Below are 21,166 nucleotides of genomic sequence, written 5' to 3'. Positions count from 1 at the left end.
AAATGACAGGACGTCACCGAGGTCAACAGAAACTGTCATGTCAGCCTCCGGTGCAGCAGCAGCGATGCTCGGCTTGTCCATCAGAGAGGTCTGTTTTTACTCTAACTTTAAATGAATGTACACATCCTATTTTTTGCTCAGAATTAACTTAAACTTCTGCAGTGTCTGTGCGCCGTATTACATAATGTGTTCTGTTGTGAGGACCAGAAATGTGGTGTATGTTTTATGACATTGTTACTTTCACTTTAATATTTAGACTTTATTGTATGGCACGAGCAGTTAAATACCTTTCTTCTAATCTTACAAGAAAGCGTATTTTTTTGGAGTCGTTCAGGGTGTTATTTTCAATATAAAACAATGTCATCTAACAACCTTTCTGGTAAAAACATTACAATTCGTTTAATTCATTCTAACGGGTCAACGGTTTTATTGGAAATTCTGTTGTTTTAAATGAAAGCCATATTGGTCTATGTGGGTCTCCACTGGTGATCTGTGGAGTTCTATTGATGAGATGTAATAAGATGTAAAAAATGGGAACCAAAACAACACAATGAAATCCTACTAGAATAAGGCCCAAAACACACTACATTGCGTTTGTAATGAAAACCATTTGTATTGTTTCTTTCCTGTGTTCTGCAGGTGTCCCAGGCGCTGAAGGAGGGCAGGCTATCTGCCACTGAACTTTGCAGGAAATGCATCAATCAAATACAGAGGACGAGATTCCTGAATGCTTATATCACCATCACAGAGGAGCAAGCCATGGAGCAAGCACAGAGAGCAGATGACAGGCTGCGCATTGGTGTGTGTGTGCGTGCGTTTGTGTGTGTGTGTGTGTGTGTGTGTGTGTGTCAGTCAGTCAGTCAAAAATATATATGCTTCTTGGCTGAATAATAATGATTTCTATGCTTTTGTTTATGTAAGGTAAACCTCTTGGTTCTCTTGATGGCATTCCCTTCTCTGTGAAAGATAACTTCTGCACAGAGAATATAGAGACCACTTGTGCTTCACACATGCTTAAAGGTCAGCCGATCTACATCAATAACCCAAGACTGATGCTTGCCTTACAATGTGATAGATTTCTAAATAGTTCACATTACTTTTGCGATTGTAGGTTATGTGCCTCCCTTCAATGCTACAGTTGTGCAGAAGCTTTTGGATCAAGGGGCAGTTCTCATTGGGAAAAATAATTTAGATGAGTTTGCAATGGGGTAAATGTGCACACACACATCCAGATACTGTATAGAAAAGTGTACAAGACATCTATGTAAAATGATTAGGTTATGCTAAGCTTATATGTGATTTTTCTTTCTTTCTCAAGATCCGGCAGTACAGATGGGGCGTTCGGCCCTGTTCGGAACCCCTGGAGCTATGCAGCCTCATACCGTGAACAGAGCAGAGGAGACCCAGATTCTGATTGGGTAATCGCAGGAGGAAGTTCAGGAGGAAGTGCTGCTGCGGTGGCATCTCTCAGCTCCTTCCTGTGAGTCTAGCATGTCAATGTGAAAGACTTTTTTATTTAAAATTTAGCTTGTTCTGTTTTAAATGAATATAGACTATTTATATGTCTCTTCATGTTTGTACAACTGTTCGTAAAATGTAGAATTGTTTTTTTTTTTACAATTTTTTCAGGTACTTTATAGATGTTTATTTGATTTTTTTTAGGTTTCAAATATTATGTGGGAATGTATATCTGATATTGTTTTTTTCTCTTAGAGCATTGGGGTCAGATACAGGGGGATCTACACGAAACCCTGGTTCTCTGTGTGGAGTCGTGGCTTTGAAGCCCACGTACGGCCTGGTCTCCCGTCACGGGCTCATCCCTCTGGTCAACTCAATGGATGTGCCTGGAATTTTGACTAGGAGTGTTCATGATGCTGCCACAGTCTTAAGTATGATAAGTGTCAATCATTCAAATGTGTTCTTTAACCTAGTTTACATTTATTTTAAAGTGATAGTTCACCCCCAAAATATAATTCTGTCATCGTTTCTGACCCTCTTGTCATTTCAAACCTGTATGACTTTCTTTCTTCTGAGTTCTTTCCACAGCAGTGCAGTGTTGGCTTGCTCACCGGGAGACGTCATTTATTTATTTATTTATTAGATATTATTTATTAGAATGATCTTGCTTGGTCTATAAACACCATGCACTGTGCTGTGTTTTACCTTTCTGTGTTTTTCTTATTTGCTTCTGTAAATCTGCTTTGGAACAATGCACATTGTGAAAAGCGCTATATAAATAAAATTGAATTGAATTGAATTTCTGAAGAACACAAATGAAGATATTTTGAAGAATGTCGTTGGCCCTCATTCATTTGCATTGGTTTTGTGTCCATAGAATTGAAGTGAATGGGGGCCAGTGCTGTTCAGTTACCAACTTTCTTCAAAATATCTTCTTTTGTGTTCTACTGGTTTGGTGTTTTAGGGATTTTACAAGGACAAGATGAAAAGGACTCAACAACAGTCCAGGCACAGAGCACCCCACACAGCCTTCCTGAAGACTTTGATATTAGAGACATATGTGTTGGCTTACCAAAGGTAACATTCAGACAGACCAAAGTGATATTTACTTGAAACATCTATCAGTTAACAGTTGTGCGGTGTTATAATAGAGTTTCTGTGACATCAGGAGTATCACGCCCCAGACCTTTCTAAAGAAACTCTGGCCCAGTGGAGTCGTGTGGCGGACATGTTTGAAAAGGCGGGGGCGCGGGTGCGAATGGTTTCCCTTCCACACACACAACACTCCATTGTCTGTTATCACGTTCTGTGTTGCTGTGAGGTCGCATCCAACATGGCACGGTTTGACGGACTTGAATACGGTACACAATAAAACCTAATAGTTACATCAAATAACATGTACATAAAAACAAAATGTACAAAATATGCATTTTGTCTCCTCAGGTCATCGCAGTGCCGTGGACAGCTCCACAGATGCCATGTACGCCACCACGAGACACGAAGGCTTTAACAATGTCGTCCGCAGAAGAGCCTTGTCAGGGAACTACTTCCTTCTGAAACAGTGCGTGTCTTACAGAAAGACAACTAATGTTCTCTCAGATCACTTTTAACTCATTTTTAGTTTTTTTATAGCCTCCTATTTACGCACAAAACATCATTACTGTATACATAAAAATTGCACAAATTGCATTCTCTTGCATGAAGAAAATATATTTTCCTATATAAATTATATTTAATCATTGAATATATTAAAAAATATATAGAATAATACATTGTTAATATATTACAATATATCGAATAATACATAAGAAATTGCCCATTTTCATATTTTGAACAATATAAGCAAGCACTTGGTTCCAATATATGGAAATGTTTTATTTAATATATTGCAATATATTTTCCAGTATATTTATGTTTCATAAGGGTTTGTGCCACCTATACACAATGCATTATACAATAAATGGGTAGTTGACAGACTATTATACAAATGTGTCCTATGGTGTGAGGGCAAAAAAAATAACAATGAAGATAAATCTCTCTTACACCGGACACGACCGACACGACATGACAACGGCTTGTAATTAATGGAATTGTTGTGTCGCACCGCATCTAGTGTGGACAAAATTTAAAATGATAAAAAGTTCGAATGCGTTCTATTGTCTATCTTTTATCGTGTCGCGCTGAGCCGCATCCCGTGTAGACACGGTGTTATGCTATTTTATATGATATATAAAAATATTAATAACATAAAATAATGTTATATTAACAGTTTGTTTTCTAAATTTTGCTATGTCACACCATAGGACACATGTATGATTTATTCGTCAACTACCCATATAATATCATATGTCAAAAACTAATAGGCAAAGATTACAATATTTAAACTATTAAAATAATTTAATCTCATTTAAAAAAAAATAATCTGAAAACGGAGACGTTGCTGTAACTTCAAGTCTACGTTTTGTGGCAGGAAGTGTGAAAAGTACTATATTATCAATCTCTGAAGTGGTTTTGAGCTGCAGATTTCACTGCTTGTTTTCACAGGAACTATGAGCGTTACTTTGTGAAGGCTCAGCAGATCCGGCGTCTCATCGCTGAAGATTTCAAGAGTGTGTTCAGCTCAGGTGTAGATGTTCTCCTTACACCCACGACACTGAGCGATGCTGCACGCTACTCCGACTTTGTACAGGAAGACAACAGAACACGGAGTACTCAGGATGACATCTTTACCCAGCCTGTGAACATGGCAGGTAGAGTATGCACCGGAAATGAATTTCACACTCTTTCTTTTCCTAAAAAGAAGTAAAGTTTCCATAGAGGTCTAAACAGGTAAATGAAAATGTACTGAGGTCAGTTTTCAGTGTTCACTACCAAACTAAAGGACATGTGACCGCCCCCAAATGAATGACCTCTGAGGACAACCGTACAACAAACTCACCCTGTCTTGAGTTTCATCAAAATGAAATTTAGCATTTTTGGGTGCATTATTGTTTCACAAGATTCTTCTTAACCTACAAATATGACTCATATCTGTGATTTTAACCCTCCCCCTGCCACAGGTTTGCCTGCCATCACCTTGCCAACAGGTCTGTCACACAGAGGTCTTCCCATCAGCCTGCAGCTGATTGGTCAAACACTACAGGACTGGAAGTTGTTGACAGTAGCACACTGGCTGGAGCAACAGGTTAACTTTCCAATGATACGTTTCCATGGAGACTCAAATGAGAGAGAGGTGGAGAGATCGGTTAGGGAACGGACACATATAACAGGATTATAACCACACAGAAACAGAAGATTTAAGGTAAAGAGGGACTAATGCTAATAAATAAATATATAAATACTTTTTACAAATATTTAAAGAATCAGTGACTTTTTTCATCTGCGGAACACAAAAGAAGATTTTTGAAGAATGTTGGCAACCAAACAACACTGGAACCCATTGACTTCCATTGTTTGGACACAAAACCACTGGAACATTTCTCAAAGTATCTTCTTTTGCGTTCCAATTTTTGAATCACATTTCTTGTTGAGAAACCACAAGAACCAAGGGAAGCATCTCGACCACAGTTCTGAACAACTATACACAAAAGACAGAAGAATTGCAATAGGATATCTATGATATCAGCCTGATATCAAATCAAAAGCTTGCTGCAAATGCCCATCCCTTTACTTAATGTGCTCTTGTACTAAACTGTTGGTGCAGTTCAAGTAGTTTATGCCTATTCAGGGTCAGATTATCTGACAACATAGACGTTTGTAGTCAAAGAGAATGTTATGCTTCTCCATGACACTTTTCAGTTCCATAAAAAAGCGGCAGTTTACACATCTTGCACTGCACCAACAAAAACAAAACCACACTGTTTGCTGAGCATTGTAACCGCTCTTTGAGATCCGCGCACACATCCTGTTTCAAACGAATGGTGATGACATTCACACTCCTACAGACAAGATGCACTTAAAGTGCATCTTAAAGCATGATTCTTAAAATAAAGACATCCGGCACTGGATAAGTATGTGTTGATGGTCATGAATACAGTTTCCAATCGGGGTGGATACCTTTGAACACTAATAAAATACTGTGAATATTCTGTTTTCAAAAGGAGTCCCACCGGTGACAGTCAAGCTCCCAAAAAAGCGTTCTAAACAATTTTATTCACTATATTTTGAGTCTTCTGAAGACATATGATTCCTTTGTTTAAAAAACAAACTGCTTACATTTTACATTTACATTCGCTTTAAGAGTTCACGTCTTGCAAGTCATTGGTTCATCGGAATCTGATTAGATCTGTGTTTGAGTACAAAACAGCATCTGTTAAGCCATCCAACACCATTTAGGGTGTCATGTTTATCTCAGATGAGTAAAGTATACATGTGGTAAAAAACTGTTAAATGAGTTGTAGATTTGCCAGATTATGCAATGCATGCTAAACCTTTCTCACTCTGGAGTGTTAATAGCTGAGAGCACGCATACTGTTTTCCATGACGTTTTTTTATCCTAACCATGTTGACAGATATAATATGACACATACACATTATCAATTTATCTTGCCTGTCAATGTCAGTGTGGTGCTATATAACGTGGTGATCATGTCTCTGTCATTGCTGGCTGCTGCTTTGAATGACATCAGAACTGTCAGATCTTAAAGTGATTGTTCACCCAAAAATGAAAATTCTGTCATCATTTACACACCACCAGATTGTTCTATACCTGTTTGAATCTCTTTGTTTTACAAAACACAATGGAAGATATTTGGAAGAATGTCAGTAACCAAACAGATCTCATCCCCCATTGACTCCCATAGTATTTATTTTCCCTACTATGGCAGTAAAAGGGGGATGAGATCTGCTCAGTTACTGACCAATCTTCCAAATATCTCCCGTTGTGTTTAGCAGAAGAAAGAAATGTATACAGGTTTGGAACAACTTGAGGGTGAGTAAATGACAGAATTAAAATTTTTGGGTGAACTGTCCCTTTAATAGACATCATGTGGGAGCACATATGTCGTCATGGTTACATACAGTATGTTTTCAGGGAGATGCGATGGATGAGTCTGTGCTGGGTGTTTAAAAACCTCAAGTCCAAATTTACTGCACAATAATCAAACAATATTTCTGACAACTGGCTCAAAATTACAGATAAAAATGAGTGGCAATTATTCCACATAAATATTTGTGCATGAAGGGAAAGTTATTAAGATAGACTTTACTGACAGTTTTTCCCAGATCTTGTGTTATGTCACCCATGAGAATCTTACTTTGTAAATTAATGATTATATAATTAGGACCAATAACATGCAAATTTATATTTAACTGATTCTTACACAATACCACACTATTTTTAGTTAAATAATTGCTCTCCATACATAAATGTATATTTCAAGGCACTAGACTTTAAAAATGTTTGCATGCTTTATTAATGACATAGTACATGTAAAGAAGTGAGCTCTTCCAGTTCTTTGGAAATCTGCAAAAATGTCAAACTGTAGTGGACTGAGTTGTCAGTGGGCTAATAAGATTATTAACACAAAGTCCTGCCTGTTCACTGCCCTCATTTCTCAATAGCATCTGTCTGTGTAGTCCACTTTGTCCTTCTGTATAGAACATGAAGATGGTCTCAAATAAGTAAATATGTAAATGATTGTAAAATGGGCTAGCAGCTGTTCTTGTCGGTTCAGGAATAGAGAGGTAGGGAAACAGAAGACCGGGTTTTGCATGTACTCTGGACAACTGACAGGACCATTTTTGGGCATCAGATTACAAAAAAAAAATGGCGAGGTGCAATTTTGGTATTCTGTGATGTGAGTGGAGTTGATTGAATGTAGAAATATATAAATATCTACAGTGATAATACTGACGGCTGTGGGTTTTTACAATAAGGCTGAATGAAACCACAGACCACTACGTTGATACAGTTATGGAGCTTGAGAGGTTCCGGTTAAAGACCTTATATAATGAAGCATTATGTCTTTATTACCTTAGAATGAGCTATTTCTATCTACATGCACTGCGGGTCCCCTTGCACGGAATTCACCATGTTGTTTCTACAGTAGCCCTAAATGGACAAACTGCTCATCAGAATGCGTTTCGAAAATACTGTATATTATCTCCTTCGGCAAAGAAGCAAAAACGAGACAACATCTTAGTTCTGTGTCAGCCTCTGTAGTGCTTCGAAAGGAAGGGGAAGGGATGGAGTGAACCTTTAGTCGCAATTCGCAACCTCACCATTAGATGGCACATACACTGGACCTTTAATTCCACCGTTCCACTTCAATTCAGTTTGTTATACATTTATGTTAGTTTGTGTGATTTGGTTGTGTTATTTATATGTATGCACCTGTATGATTTTATTATTGTAATAGTCCTGTACTTATTTTGTTTGGAGGTTTTGGCCATATTAAGAAAACGTCCTAGAAAAGGAAACCAAAAGACAAGGAACCTATTTTTGGCTACACAAGCAAAAACTGAAACAAAGAGTGCGTGAGATGTTTCCAAAACAGACTTAATGATAGCTTCAAGGGATATGGGGGTCATCCTGGTATGTGAGGTGTACTGTATATACTGTGGCTTCTGATCTCAGGGACAAAACACCCATATTATTCTGATCCTCTGGATTCCAGTTTGCCTTGATATCCACTTGTGGAGTGTTTTAGAGTCGGAGAGCCCAGTAAGAGCAAAGTCTATATGACTTTTTTTAGTTGATTTTTATGTAATGTTGTGACATTGTTTAAAGAATGCATATCTCTTGTGTTACTAGACATTGAATATTGAATATCACACATATACGCTTCCATAATATTCTATAAATAATCTGCATTTTACCTTCTAACAAGCATTCGTTACTTTTAGATGCATTGAATGCTAAATCTACTCATTACTGTTTGATTGAATATCTCTTCTGAATGATCAATTCAGGGGTTAAATGCACTGCAAAATAGCCTGCATCCTCACTTGTTCATGTGCAGCCGACAGGTGTGATGTTTACTGTAAATGTTAAACACAAGTCATTCAATTCACAGTTACAGTCACAGTTTTGCCTCAAGGGCCTTGAGGCTTAATGATCTTGATTGTATCTTCTTGAAACTAAGCATGGTCATTAAAGCAGCAGAGATAAGAGCCTCGCATTTATTGACCAAACATCTCAAATGGAAATCTCAGTTTAGAGGTGAATGGAAGCCTGTTGTCAAATATCAGGTGTCCTTCACCTTTAGTGGTTGTAAATCTCACACATATACGCTTCCATAAGAGCTAAAGTGGTTATGCATTAGCGGCACAAAGAGGTAAACTTTTCAAAGGTGACCTGCTCTTTACTGTACATTTTTCTTGGCCTTGCTATAAAGAAAATGGCTTGAAAAACATAGTTGTGTTTTTTTGAATAAAATAATAATATGCATGTATTTGAAGAGATGGTTAGAAAAATGAGAAAACATGAATAAAAGTGTGATCTTTTGATTGAGAAAGTCATGCAAATTTAGAGAGAACTAGAGATGCAGGAAACACCTGCTTCAGAGATACAGGAGGTGGCAGGTGACAGAAAAGGCTTGATAAAATCCTTTGATCTTCAGTTGGACCGTTGGACAATGGCAACTTTTGTCAGGTGATCGTTGAATTTCTAATGGGAAGGATGGCATAAGGCTGAGATGATTTTGTGGCATGTGTGTGTGGAGAAGTATACTCTGTTTGTTGTGATAAATAGATACAGTAGAAAGAGGACCGTGGTGTGCTAACTGTGTGGTCTAATTTCAAAAGATGCTCTTGTGACAGAAACCAGAGGCCACGACCTTTGGATACTTTTTTAGGCTCAATTCTCATATTATACTGATTGGACTTTTGAGTGGTGGTTGCGGAACAGAAATGTGCCGGTATGCGGTTTCCTTTCCATCACACATGCAAACCCCCTTTCTGTAACCCCACCCTTCCTATAACTGCTATCAATCTTTTTTGTTTGTTTGTTTTTTTATTTCATGCTGCAGCCTTTAAATTTCAAGGTTAAATAAAAAATTGTTTGGCCAAAAAGGGAAAAACCCAACTGTTGGGTTATAAATCAAACTGTGCTTGGTTGTTTGAACCCATGACTGGGTCAAATATGAACATTTTCTGAGTTCATTTAACCCACCTGTTGGGTTTGTCCTTTTTGGGTTGAAAATATCCCAGCATTTTTAAAGTGGGTTCTGACTTTTAAACTTTAGCAGATTTATTGTGTCAGTTTTAAACACTTAAACTGCTATTTTTGAAGCAAACTCTTTGATTCTAAACTATTATTACTATATGTTACAAAAACAGACATTAATTCAAAGTAAAAGATGACATACAGGTGTACCACCAGCTTTTATTGTGCATATCAACACATTCGTAATAATAACCAATAATGTTTTTCACAATCAGTACAAAAATGTTGTAAAAGGGCAAGGTTCATATTATAAAACATGGTGTACAAAAATGTCTTTTCAGAATCTGAAATACTGTATAATGTAAATCATGTTGCTCATTCAAAACTTTAGTTTGCTCTGGAGCACCGTTGGGGAGTTCCTGTAAACTCTCTAGAACAATTCTCTAAAAATATTTTTTTCAAAACTTTCAAAAGTCTAATACAAATATGAACTGTGATTGTGTTCCACTCCCTATACACCACATTCTAGATTGAAAAAAAAGTCTGATTTGCTGTCTTGTTTGTTCATGTCTCAGTCTTCATCGTCTATGGCAAACTTTCTCAATTTTGTTCAAGATCTCCCATGGATGAAGTAGAGCGTGGCTGCTGGGATCAGTAGACACAGTGTGGCGGGCACAGGACCCAATCCTGCAGCGCTGGAAGATTCATCTTTTTTGTCAGTGGTTGGAGCAGTCTTGTTTGAGTTACTGTCATCCTACATAGACATTATGTCAAAGAAAAGGCAGAAGTCATGTTACAGTGTAATTATGTACAGTACGTGTATGTATTGTGTAGCATTCATGTATACTGTCCCATGCTAAAATGCGCAGTTGTTACCTTTTTGGAACTTTTTACCTAATCTGGTGTAATGCAATGAAATTGATTCCGTTATTTTTTTTACTTTAATAAAGTCAGTTAGATGTTACCACATGACGCTTGTGTTTTACACTCTTAAAAATAAAGATGCTTCACGATGCCATAGAAGAACCTTTTTTTGTCTAAATGGTTCGATAAAAAACCTTGAACATCATGAGAACCTTTCTGTTTCACAAAAATTAGTTTGTGGCGAAAAAATGTTCTTCAGATTATTAAAAAGGAAAGAAAGAGATTTTTCTTCTATGGCATCGCTCTGAAGAACCTTTTAAGAACGTTTATTTTTAAGAGTGTAGATGACGTGTCAAAAAATGTTACGATTGAAAACTGTGATTTTGTTGTAAAGTAATAACAAGAATGTTCATCTATGGGACTTCTAGATCTACACACTCTTAAAAATAAAGGCGCTTAAAAGTTTCTTCACAGCGATGCCATAAAAGAACAATATTTGGTTCCACACAGGACCATTCAGTCAAAGGTTCTCTAACGAACCATATTTTTCTTTTTATAATCTGAAGAACCTTTTTCGCCACAAAGAACCTTTTGTGAAACAGAATGTTAAAGGTTCTTTACGGAACCAAAAGTATCTTCTATGGCATCAAAGAACCTTTTGAAGTACCTTTTTTTGTAAGAGCGCAAGTTTTTTTATTAAAAAATTATTTGCAAAAAATAGAAAATCTTAACCAATCTAAATCTAAGATAAGAAGTGACAAATTCACAGTGCCTACCACTGAAGCTGAAAACGGTAAAGTCATGATCAGCATCCCAAGGCACAAGGTCCAGATGGCATTCATTTTAACAGCTGCTTTTTCCTCCCAAAGATAAGTTTTCGATTGAACTGCGAGTCTGCGCTCAGTGATGCAGACAGGCGGGGTTTTATACTTAATGATTGAAATGTGACGTGTTTCTGAAACACCCGCCCACCACTCCTGATTCTGCCCTCATCTCTTTCTAACAGGTGTCTTTATTCACTCCAGATCTACACACTACAACCTAAAGCATTTATACAATTTGAAGATAACTGCATGTTGACAGGACACACAAAAGTTGGATCGAAGATGAACATCTAAAATTATTCATTTTAATTATGCATATTTTACATACATTTTAATTGTAACAATTACCAATTCATTATAATCCATAAATAACTTACAACACCAGATGAATTACATTGATTAGGTTCACACAGTAATGTATAATGTACAGATAACATAATGACAGAAACCAAATTAATATATAATTAATACAAATATAATATATAATTAATAAATTCTCAGACTGACTTTAACTCTAAAAAGAAAATTTTTAATGAATGCGGTGATTACTGATTGAAGTTTAATGAAATCCGGGCTTCTAAGATACAGACTTTCAAAAAGAAACTTTCAAAAGAAATTGCTATTGAGTAGAGGAGCCCTACAAAACCACAACAAAACTTCAGTGCTGTGGTTCTGGTGGGACTGTGGTTTGAAGGACCCTTGGTTTTCAGCAAGTCCTACAAGCTTATGACCAAACAAATCCCTTAGGGGAAGATTTTAGAACTGTTAACTTTCATTATTTTAAAATCCATTACAAGTGTCTATTTCTCCATGTTGTGTCTATTGTTCGAAAGAATTGTTGAAAGATTTGCTCTTTGGATGACCAGCTGTCCATCTTTGCCACTGTTTCAGTCTTCACCATGTATTTTGCATACTTTCTCCATCCAGATTAAGGTGTATTGTAGAGAAAGCCCAGGGTGGCCGTTGGGATCAGCAGACACAGTGCAACAGACCCATGAGCCAATCCCACAGCACTGGAATTCGTAGAAGCAGTGCCTGATGATGAGGCATCTGAAGACTTCTCCTATATCAAACATGATGGTTTGGGGGATAAAGGAAAAGGATAAAGAAAACATACTAGATTTTCCAATTATAATTGCTATTTGACCTATTGCAAAAATGAGAAAGACCAGACCAGTCCAATATTATCAGACCAGGACTCTATAGAAATCCAAGGCAAAAACAATAAACACACAGTGCTTACCCCTGAAGCTGAAAATGGTAGAGTCATGATCAGCATCCCAAGGCACAAGATCCAAATGTTGTTCATTTTATCAGTTGCCTTTTTCTCCTAAGGATACGTTTTCTGTTGAACTGAGAGTCTGTGCTCTACAATGCTGACAGGCTAGGTTTTATACTTAATGATTGATGTGTGACGTGTTTCTAAATCACCCGCCCACAAGTAGGGAGGAGAAGTATCTCCCAATAATGATATGCCTGCATCATCTCATTTTCTAAAAGGTTCTCCAAATATAGCCATGTTTACAAAATGTTAAATTCTCTGTCTTCATTATCGCTGTATTATCTCTAACGTTAGCTCTTTCATGACATGTTGACTATATGATAAAAAGTATAGTAATCGTATTTTTTTAACATTGTATGACCCCTAGTTATACTTATACTAACGTTACAAATCAAGTTAAACTACTGCGTAAAAACCATTTTAAATTTTGTATTATTTAATTAATATTTAAATATTTAATATTATTTTGTTTCTAAATCTACTTAATAATTTAAGTTTAATACGTTTTGTAATATCAGTTTTTATCTCTTTACATAATGCAGACATGTAAGGCATACATATTACTGTAGCGCCCTCTCGCGTTTGAAAACAGTAGCAGCATCACAAAAACGCGTTTTCGTTTGTCCCTTCAAGGTTCTCGTGGTTGTCCGTCGTTTTTATCGTTCCGGAGCCAAAACCAGAGTTCCGCCCACGCGGAGGAGGTCACATCCCACAACAAACTCTCATCCTGGTCGGAAACTCAGCTGTCAGAGTCCCTCATGCTGCTGCTTCGGCGTTCGGCAGTAGGTTTCGGCGGTGTGGCACGATGGGGAGCGCGCTGTCTGTGTTCCGGAGATTCTGCGGGCCGGTACCGGGATACTGTGCTGCTGCCCCGCACTGACTTCCCCATGAGAGTGAACGGGCCGAACCTCCTGGAGCGAGAGATCCAGATCCAGCAGGTAAGATCGTCAGGTCCAGATCAAGAATCAGATCTCTGCCGAAGTCATTGCTGAGGTTGTTAAAACCGAAGATCTGTACTGAATGGTGTTATTTCCTATTCGGAACAGCCCACTTTACCTGCCTGCTCGCGTGACATTTACGACACTTACAAAATATAGCGTGATAGCATTGCAAGGATTTGTATTTTATACGATCCTACCAAACCACCAAACTTAAAAGGGTCATATGGCGCGAATACGTGTTTTTCTGTGTCTTTGGTGTGTTATTAGCTGCACATGCATGTATTAGACATGTAAAATTGCAAAAATTAAAGTGTCGGAACAAAATATGCATTCTATCTAAAAGCGAATGCTCACCCAGACCTGCCTGAAACGCCTCCTGTAACCACACCTACACAAATCTACTTCAGTTCGTGGTATGATTTGACTAAGACCGCCCAAATGTATACGCAAGTAAGGTGGGCGTACCTGTCAGTACAATTGCTTTGGAACCTGATGTTCCAAATATGGTAAGAGGCGTTACATTTCCATCACACACTTGCAGGCCAATTATAGCACACCTCGCTTTTCAGAGCGATGAGCTTTGACAAAGAGGAGATACAAACATGCAAGGTTTGTGGAAAATACAGCGTTTTTGAACCTTAAATCGTTTATACACATTGCATTACACCTAAAACAAAGGATAATATTCATTTTAGCCGTGTCATGTGACCCCTTTAAGATCACCAGCTGAGGGTGAACAACATGCATGCCTTATATTTAGTTTTACTGCTCCCTAGAAATGTGGTTTCGATCAGCTGTACACATGGCAGAGAGAGAGAAAGGCCAAGAAGGAGTACTGTCTTCACGACGGACCACCCTATGCAAACGGGGACCCGCACGTGGGTCATGCTCTAAACAAGGTACCCCCTGTCACATCCTAGGACAACCCTCACTTAAACTCCATGTTATAAAAATAAACAGTCAAGACGTTTTGATCCTCCCTGCAGATTCTCAAAGACATCCGGAACCGCTTTGAGATGCTGCGAGGCAGACAGGTGCACTACGTGCCCGGCTGGGACTGCCATGGGCTGCCTATTGAGCTCAAAGCACTGGGAGACATGGGTACCAGCGAGCTGACCCCTCTACAGATCAGACAGAAAGGTAAAAAAATACACAAAAAACAGTTTTGTCCAAATCATGGAAGTCTGCAATTACTTCTTGTCTGTTTATGTTATTGTCCGTGTCTATTTAGCGCGTGAGTTTGCAGAGAGAGCCATATCTAGGCAGCGTGCGTCATTCCAGCGCTGGGGCGTCATGGCTGACTGGGAGAATTGTTATTACACTTTTGATGGCAAATATGAAGCAATCCAGCTTAAAGTTTTCCAGGACATGCACAGCAAGGTGAGAGAGTCTCTTTCTGATGCATGTTTTCTCGAATTTGAATGATGCACATGTTCTGCGTCTATGAGCTTCTTCTGAGCAACAGGTGTATTTGATACATTTTGTGTCTGTTTTACATTTGACATATTATTAAACTACAGTTCCAGTAATCCAACGCTTTTACCCGTTTTATCTGAGCATTTTTACATTTTATTTCACTTTTCTTCTCTATTTGGTCTGTACAGGGTTTAATTTATCAGGATTATAAACCTGTATTCTGGTCACCGTCATCCAGGTAAAAGAAGTTCAGTGTTTCCTCACATAAGGACTCTTAGTTGTTAATTTAGGCATACGTCTGGATATATTTTTGGTCTCTCTTTCCAGGACGGCACTTGCCGAAGCAGAGCTGGAGTATAATCCAGAACATGTGAGCCGTGCCGTGTACGTGACTTTCCCTCTGCTCACCCTACCTGCCAAACTCGCTCCAAACGCAGGTGTGTGACACACACATATCTTACAAGCATTTCATATAAATAACGTTTGCAGTTCCTGATGCCGGTGTCTGTATTTCAGAAGGTTTGGGTCAGGTGTCTGCTCTGATATGGACCACTCAACCATGGACTATTCCAGCCAATCAAGCCGTTTGCTACATGCCCAAAACAAAGTAACCCTTACACATTCCTAAGAATCTGTACGATGCATGTAATCTGATGTGCATGATCATGTGACCTTTCTTTTCCTCAGGTATTCTATAGTGAAAAGAGCTGATAATGAGCAGCTCCTCCTAGTGGCCACAGAGCTCATTGGCAGCCTCGCTTCTATACTGGGGACCAATCTGGAGAGCTTGGCCACATTTGCAGGTAGATCCGGTGTTACTGGCCTGAAACTCTTTACAAGTTGCCTTGAACTGGCCTAAGTGTCTCTCTCTCTCTCTCTCTCTCTCTCTCTCTCTCTCTCTCTCTCTCTCTCTTTCTCCAGGGTCAGATCTTGAAGGTGGAGTTTGCCAGCATCCCATAAATCCTTCAAAAGCAGTGCCTTTGTTGCCGGCTAATCACGTGACCATGTCCAAGGGAACGGGTTTGGTGCACACAGCTCCTGCCCATGGCATGGAGGACTACAGCGTCGCCACGCACTTCAGTCTGCCTGTGGTATGTCACCAAAGCCTGTATTGACCAATCACGTGCCAGCTTATTGGAATAGCAAGAATATGTTGCTTACATCATTTTAAATGCCATGATAACTCTTTTTAGGAGTGCATGGTTGATGAGGAGGGCAAGTTTACAGAACTTGCCGGAGCAGAACTGCAGAATAAGTCTGTGATGTCCGAAGGAAGTGCAGCAGGTGAGGGAGAGGAAGGAAACAAAATGTGTTTCTGGGATTGATTAAAATGTTATATCACTAATAATGTTTTGGTGTGTTTGTGTGTATGTGACAGTGATCTCAATGCTAAAGGCAGCAGGAGCTGTTGTGAAAGAGGAAGATTGTGTCCACAGTTACCCGTATGACTGGAGGACCAAACAGCCGGTCATCATCAGAGCCAGTAAACAGTGGTTCATTAATACTGCCAGTCTTAAAGACAAAGCTAAGGTTAGAGTCAACTGGTTAAATGTCACAAATATGTCAAGAACATGTCTGGGAGGGTTGCCAGATCTGTGTAACATAACCAGCACATTGGGAAATCAAAACTGACCCAAAACTAGCCTAGTAACCCCAGCCCAAATACCAAAACATGCCACTTCTAAAATACATATTTTACAGTCACTGTTATGCATTACACACAATTTCTTCTTTTTTGTTTGTTTTGATCTTAAAAATGGCCGCTGATCAAAGGAACCATTCTACCTTTAAATCGCAGAGCATATAACAACCTGCGGCAACAATTTAAAAGAATCCACATTTGGTGGGAAAACCCTGATGTCTGGAATAATGCAGAGTTTCTTTCTTATTACTGTAATGTGAAAAATAATCAACAATATATTGTTTAAATTGTGAAGTGTTTACTCAATTCAGATTTATTTCTATAATTCCACAATTTTTGCACAGCAGCTTTACAATAAATAAATACATATTAGTACAGACATTAGGAAAAACATAAAATTATGAAATAGTATAGAATACATGGTATTATTGGATTTTCTTATTTATCATATCATGTACCTTGGTCATACCAATTGTGAAAATAATTGTCTGTAAGTTAATACGTCGCCGTTATATTCATAATGCTATTAAGCAAGAATGTGTTTTAAATTGTTCATGAGATGAATATTAGCAATATTGATTGTCAAAATAATTGTGTGTAAGATTATAATCGGTTTCAAAATAGAAAAATGACTTGATGATGTCAACTGTGTTACATTTAAAGCATTTCAAGAGACTATGAGACGTTGATCTTAATTGATGACAAGTATCATATTAATATGCATAAGATTTTGCAAGACTACTATAAAGTGCATTAGCATTATACTTTTTCTGCATCAACCATGGCAGTAAATGGGTTGATTGACAGTGAGTGTGTGTTTGTATAGGCTGCTCTGCAGAAGGTGCGTGTGATACCAGAATCTGCGAGATCCAGTTTGTTGGCGATGTTGGACAGAAGGACATACTGGTGTATTTCTCGTCAGAGGAGCTGGGGCGTCCCCATTCCTGTGTTCTACCATAAAGATACTGGGGAGCCACTTTTAAACAAGTACATGCTACATTTGTATTGACACAATTGCTCAAACACACTTATTAAAAGAACTGTAAATTTAAGATCCCTTCGCTCTCTCTCAGACATTCGGTGACCCGCATCGCACAAGTTTTCTCGGAGAAAGGGAGCGACAGCTGGTGGGCGGAGCCGGTGGAAACATTTCTCACTCTGGAAGTTCTTAAAAATGTACGTTTATATATTTAAGCCACAAAGTTAATGGATCTATAGTGTTTGGCTTAGTGTAAAATAAAATGACATCATGAAATCATGCATGTACTTGTTAGAGTAAAGCGAGTGCAGCGTCAGATTACGTGCGGGGTGAAGATGTCCTGGATATCTGGTTTGACAGTGGGGTCTCGTGGGCTGCAGTTCTACCGGGTGAGTTCACTGTGTTTTGTCACATCGGAGATCTCTTGAGGTGGTGTGTTTGGTGCGGTTGAAATGAAAGATCGTATCTCGGCCTGTTTTTTAGAATCAGACCCGCGTGCAGACTCATACGTGGAGGGGAAAGATCAGATCGGCGGGTGGTTCCAGTCATCTCTGCTCACCAGTGTGGCGGTGAGGAATAAAGCCCCTTACAGGTGAGTTGCACAAGTGTATTTAACACATGCACATACATAAGCATATTCACACGCACAAACATTTATTCTCTTTGTGTGTGTTTCAGAGCGCTAGTGGTCCATGGTTTTACTGTAAGCGAGAAAGGAGAAAAAATGTCAAAGTCTATTGGCAACGTGATCGATCCGGATGTTGTCATTAATGGGGGGAAGGTGAGAAAAGACAGACCGATGTTAGAATATCAATATTTGATCTAATGTGTAATATAATGGTCAAGATAATGTAAATAGTGCAGAGTTTAATAACATACAGAATTGTCAAATTCCAAACAATGAATACATTTGTATTATTCATCTGTTTCACTCTGTCAAGGACTTGTCTGTCTCTCCTCCGTATGGTGCTGATGTTCTGAGATGGTGGGTTGCCGAGTCGAATGTGTTCTCTGAAATTCAGATCGGATCTAACACACTAAACTCAGCCAAAGAAAGCATAAACAAGGTGTGTTTATTTGATTATTTGATCAGATCATTTCTGGTTAAAGAACAGAACAAATCTGAGGTGGTAATAAACTCTTATCGGACCAAGATGAAATGCATCAAATTCATGGGTACATGTTTTGTTGACTCTCATTTTCCCTCGACTGGTCTTCTCTCTCTAGTTGAGAAACACTCTGAGGTTTCTTCTGGGGAACCTCCAGGGCTTTGATCCTCGTTCTCAAGCTGTGGACCCCAAACAAATGCACTACACAGATCAGTATATGCTGCACCAGCTCAGAGAGTTCAGCATAAAGGTCAGTCCATATTTGTTTGAGTATACAGGCTGACAGTAAATCGCAAATAAAACATGTGAAAATAATGCACATGTTCACGTTTCGTATATACACAGAGGATTTAAGAATGTTTATGTGTGTGTGTTGTAGGTAACTGATGCTTACAGCGAGTTTGACAGCGGTCGTGCCATCCGACTGCTACAAGCCTTCATGACCAGAGAATTATCGAACTTCTACTTTAGTATCATTAAAGACAGGTAACATTTCAAATCTTCATCCAGAGAATTATGTCTATTTTATGTCCATTCGAAAACACTTACTTCAGTTCCTGTTCTTTTAACACAATTTAGCCACAAATTTACCCCAACCTCACTCTCTCGCTCTCTCAGATTATATTGTGATGCTGAAGACTCTATAGGTCGAAGGTCGTGTCAGACGGTTCTAGAAGAGATCCTGGATGGAGTGACACGCTCTATCGCTCCTGTCCTCCCGCACCTGGCTGAGGAGGTGTACACGCATGCACCCGGACATGACGGTACACACTCTTTTTCCATCAGATGAATTTAATGTTGCTATTATTTTACATTCATTTAGACTCTTTAGTGGCTGAAGGGTTATTTTATATTCAACTACTTCTCTTTTTATTCTGTAGAGGGGGAGACTTTGTTTCGTAGCGGTTGGATTAAAACCAGCTCCGTGTGGCGACGGCCGGGATTGGAGGAAGCAGTGGAGGGGGCGTGTGCTGTCCGAGATTCCTTCCTGTCATCAATTCCGGGATGTAACGCTGCTGAGTATGAACTCATCATTGCCATTGAGCCCGGCCTGTTCTTTGAGCTCATGGAGGTAAATCGTGACTATAATTAAAGTTATACAATAATAATAAATATATGAAAAATAATAATACATGAACGAGATTTTTATTTTGACTAAATAATAAACAAAGGAAAATAAGCAGCGTTTTTCTTCCATAGTCTCTTCAAGAGGAGCCCACCTCCACCTGCTCTCAGCTGACTGAACTCATGATGACCTCACGCACCACACTGACCAGCTCTCTGCCGCGTGATTTACCATCAGATACGGTGACCAGTTCCGGAAAGTTCCTCATCAATCTGGAGGGTGAGATTCTCTCTGCTTTCTTCTCCGAAAACTAACATTGCGATTGCGTTAACATTTGTAGATCCATGACTAAATATATTGTGTAAGAAAACAGAACTGTCCGCTCTTAGCAGGTGGTTTGTTTTTGGTCGTAACTGTTTCTCTGTGTGTTCTCCAGGCGGTATGATTCAAGAAGAGAGTGCATACAGCATAGCTGCGATGCCCACCTCTCTCTCACGCTGTCCGAGATGTCGACGCTACACATCAGACGAGCCCGACTGCATCTGCCCACGATGTCAGACTGTGCTGGAGAATGCCAAGTAAACTTGACTGTTGCCATGACGACCGCTCACCCACTGGCCTACCACCTCCTTTGGTGATAATTGCAAATCGCCGCAAGGGCTACGATGGACTGATAGGAAGCTGCTAATGTAAAATGCAAAAAGTTAACAGAAGCTGTGGGTGGAGCATGCCTCTCAGGGGTCAGAAGAGATGGACTGTTAGAAATTAAAGAGAAATTGGAAAGAGAAGCCAAATGAACGACACTCGGCTGAGCCAATATTCACATTCACTTGGATGTTTGTTAACGTGACAAATCCAAATATATACAATTAAATGGACAGGGCTTATGTTCTGAAATCAGTGCTCTTTTTGAGGTTAAAGCCAGTGGATTTAACAGATATGTTGGAAAGTAAAATTTATGTGTTTATATATCTATATGTGTGGTGAGTGAAGGGTTTCGCTGAACGCGTCTAACTTTATTGGCTATAAATTCACATTCTGTCAAGGACGTGTTTTTTTTAATGCGTCATTTGAATTGACTATGTAATGTACTGTCAGTGGGATTCATTTATGAAACACAAGCAGAACAAATTTGTGTGAATCATTACTTAAAATTATTCTTGCATAAAATACAGTTTATACAAGAATAATTTTTCCAAACTGTTTAAACAAATTAATTCTATTTGTTCCATGAATGAGGCTGAATGTCAATTTTAGTTGTTCTGTTTACGTGCACATGGTGCTTCATTGCATCACTTTCTTTATCTTTAAGCCAATAAAGATATCAGTATGAATATATATATATTATACATATGATTTTTAAATATTCACGGTTGACATGTTTAGCATTTGGCAGAGGCCTTTATCCAAAGTGATTTAAGTGTGTATTCAAGATTTGTTTGAGACTTTTTTCTAATTTTCTAAAATTAACAGCACTT

General features: G+C 38.7%; 2 protein-coding genes and 1 long non-coding RNA gene across 4 annotated transcripts; 2 read left to right on the top strand and 1 right to left on the bottom strand.

The window, feature by feature from the left end:
* The first annotated feature begins 4 nt into the window (after positions 1 to 4).
* On the top strand, positions 5 to 4,820 carry qrsl1 (glutaminyl-tRNA amidotransferase subunit QRSL1). Its single transcript, XM_057344001.1, has 11 exons — positions 5 to 88; positions 640 to 799; positions 922 to 1,020; positions 1,112 to 1,208; positions 1,319 to 1,480; positions 1,714 to 1,889; positions 2,423 to 2,535; positions 2,627 to 2,819; positions 2,902 to 3,019; positions 4,003 to 4,208; positions 4,518 to 4,820. Exons 1-11 carry the CDS (start codon positions 38 to 40, stop codon positions 4,733 to 4,735), a joined length of 1,593 nt encoding a protein of 530 aa, XP_057199984.1. The 5' UTR covers positions 5 to 37; the 3' UTR covers positions 4,736 to 4,820.
* Positions 4,821 to 9,764: 4,944 nt separating this feature from the next.
* On the bottom strand, positions 9,765 to 12,853 carry LOC130559874 (uncharacterized). The gene is made up of 3 exons (XR_008963626.1): positions 12,497 to 12,853; positions 11,206 to 12,316; positions 9,765 to 10,319 (listed from the first exon to the last, which is right to left on the bottom strand). It is a non-coding gene; the product is annotated as an uncharacterized LOC130559874 (long non-coding RNA).
* A 192-nt stretch (positions 12,854 to 13,045) lies between these two features.
* Positions 13,046 to 21,024, top strand: iars2 (isoleucyl-tRNA synthetase 2, mitochondrial). 2 transcript variants are annotated; one of them, XM_057343176.1, is made up of 23 exons: positions 13,046 to 13,473; positions 14,253 to 14,375; positions 14,463 to 14,616; positions 14,708 to 14,856; positions 15,081 to 15,130; positions 15,220 to 15,329; positions 15,412 to 15,499; positions 15,580 to 15,695; positions 15,814 to 15,983; positions 16,086 to 16,176; positions 16,271 to 16,422; positions 17,361 to 17,521; positions 17,608 to 17,710; positions 17,809 to 17,902; positions 17,997 to 18,105; positions 18,192 to 18,294; positions 18,455 to 18,580; positions 18,741 to 18,872; positions 19,002 to 19,108; positions 19,241 to 19,386; positions 19,504 to 19,694; positions 19,823 to 19,967; positions 20,125 to 21,024. In XM_057343176.1, exons 1-23 carry the CDS (start codon positions 13,294 to 13,296, stop codon positions 20,268 to 20,270), a joined length of 2,946 nt encoding a protein of 981 aa, XP_057199159.1. In that variant the 5' UTR covers positions 13,046 to 13,293; the 3' UTR covers positions 20,271 to 21,024. The 2 variants fall into 2 exon arrangements, with proteins under 2 accessions (XP_057199159.1, XP_057199157.1); XM_057343174.1 differs by having other exon boundaries at positions 13,047 to 13,473; positions 15,409 to 15,499.
* Positions 21,025 to 21,166: the final 142 nt, after the last annotated feature.

Source organism: Triplophysa rosa, linkage group LG10 (genome assembly GCF_024868665.1).
Source record: "Triplophysa rosa linkage group LG10, Trosa_1v2, whole genome shotgun sequence".
NCBI lineage: Eukaryota > Metazoa > Chordata > Actinopteri > Cypriniformes > Nemacheilidae > Triplophysa > Triplophysa rosa.
This window is presented reverse-complemented; position numbering and strand designations above follow the sequence as displayed.

Coding starts and splice junctions, on each gene's coding strand:
- iars2 (XM_057343174.1), top strand. CDS start 13,294: ATGCTGCTGCTTCGGCGTTCGGCAGTAGGTTTCGGCGGTGTGGCACGA. Junction 13,474..14,252: donor GAGAGATCCAGATCCAGCAG/GTAAGATCGTCA, acceptor ACTGCTCCCTAG/AAATGTGGTTTCGATCAGCT. Junction 18,581..18,740: donor CCAAAGAAAGCATAAACAAG/GTGTGTTTATTT, acceptor TTCTCTCTCTAG/TTGAGAAACACTCTGAGGTT.
- qrsl1 (XM_057344001.1), top strand. CDS start 38: ATGTCAGCCTCCGGTGCAGCAGCAGCGATGCTCGGCTTGTCCATCAGA. Junction 89..639: donor TCGGCTTGTCCATCAGAGAG/GTCTGTTTTTAC, acceptor TGTGTTCTGCAG/GTGTCCCAGGCGCTGAAGGA. Junction 1,209..1,318: donor TTAGATGAGTTTGCAATGGG/GTAAATGTGCAC, acceptor TTCTTTCTCAAG/ATCCGGCAGTACAGATGGGG.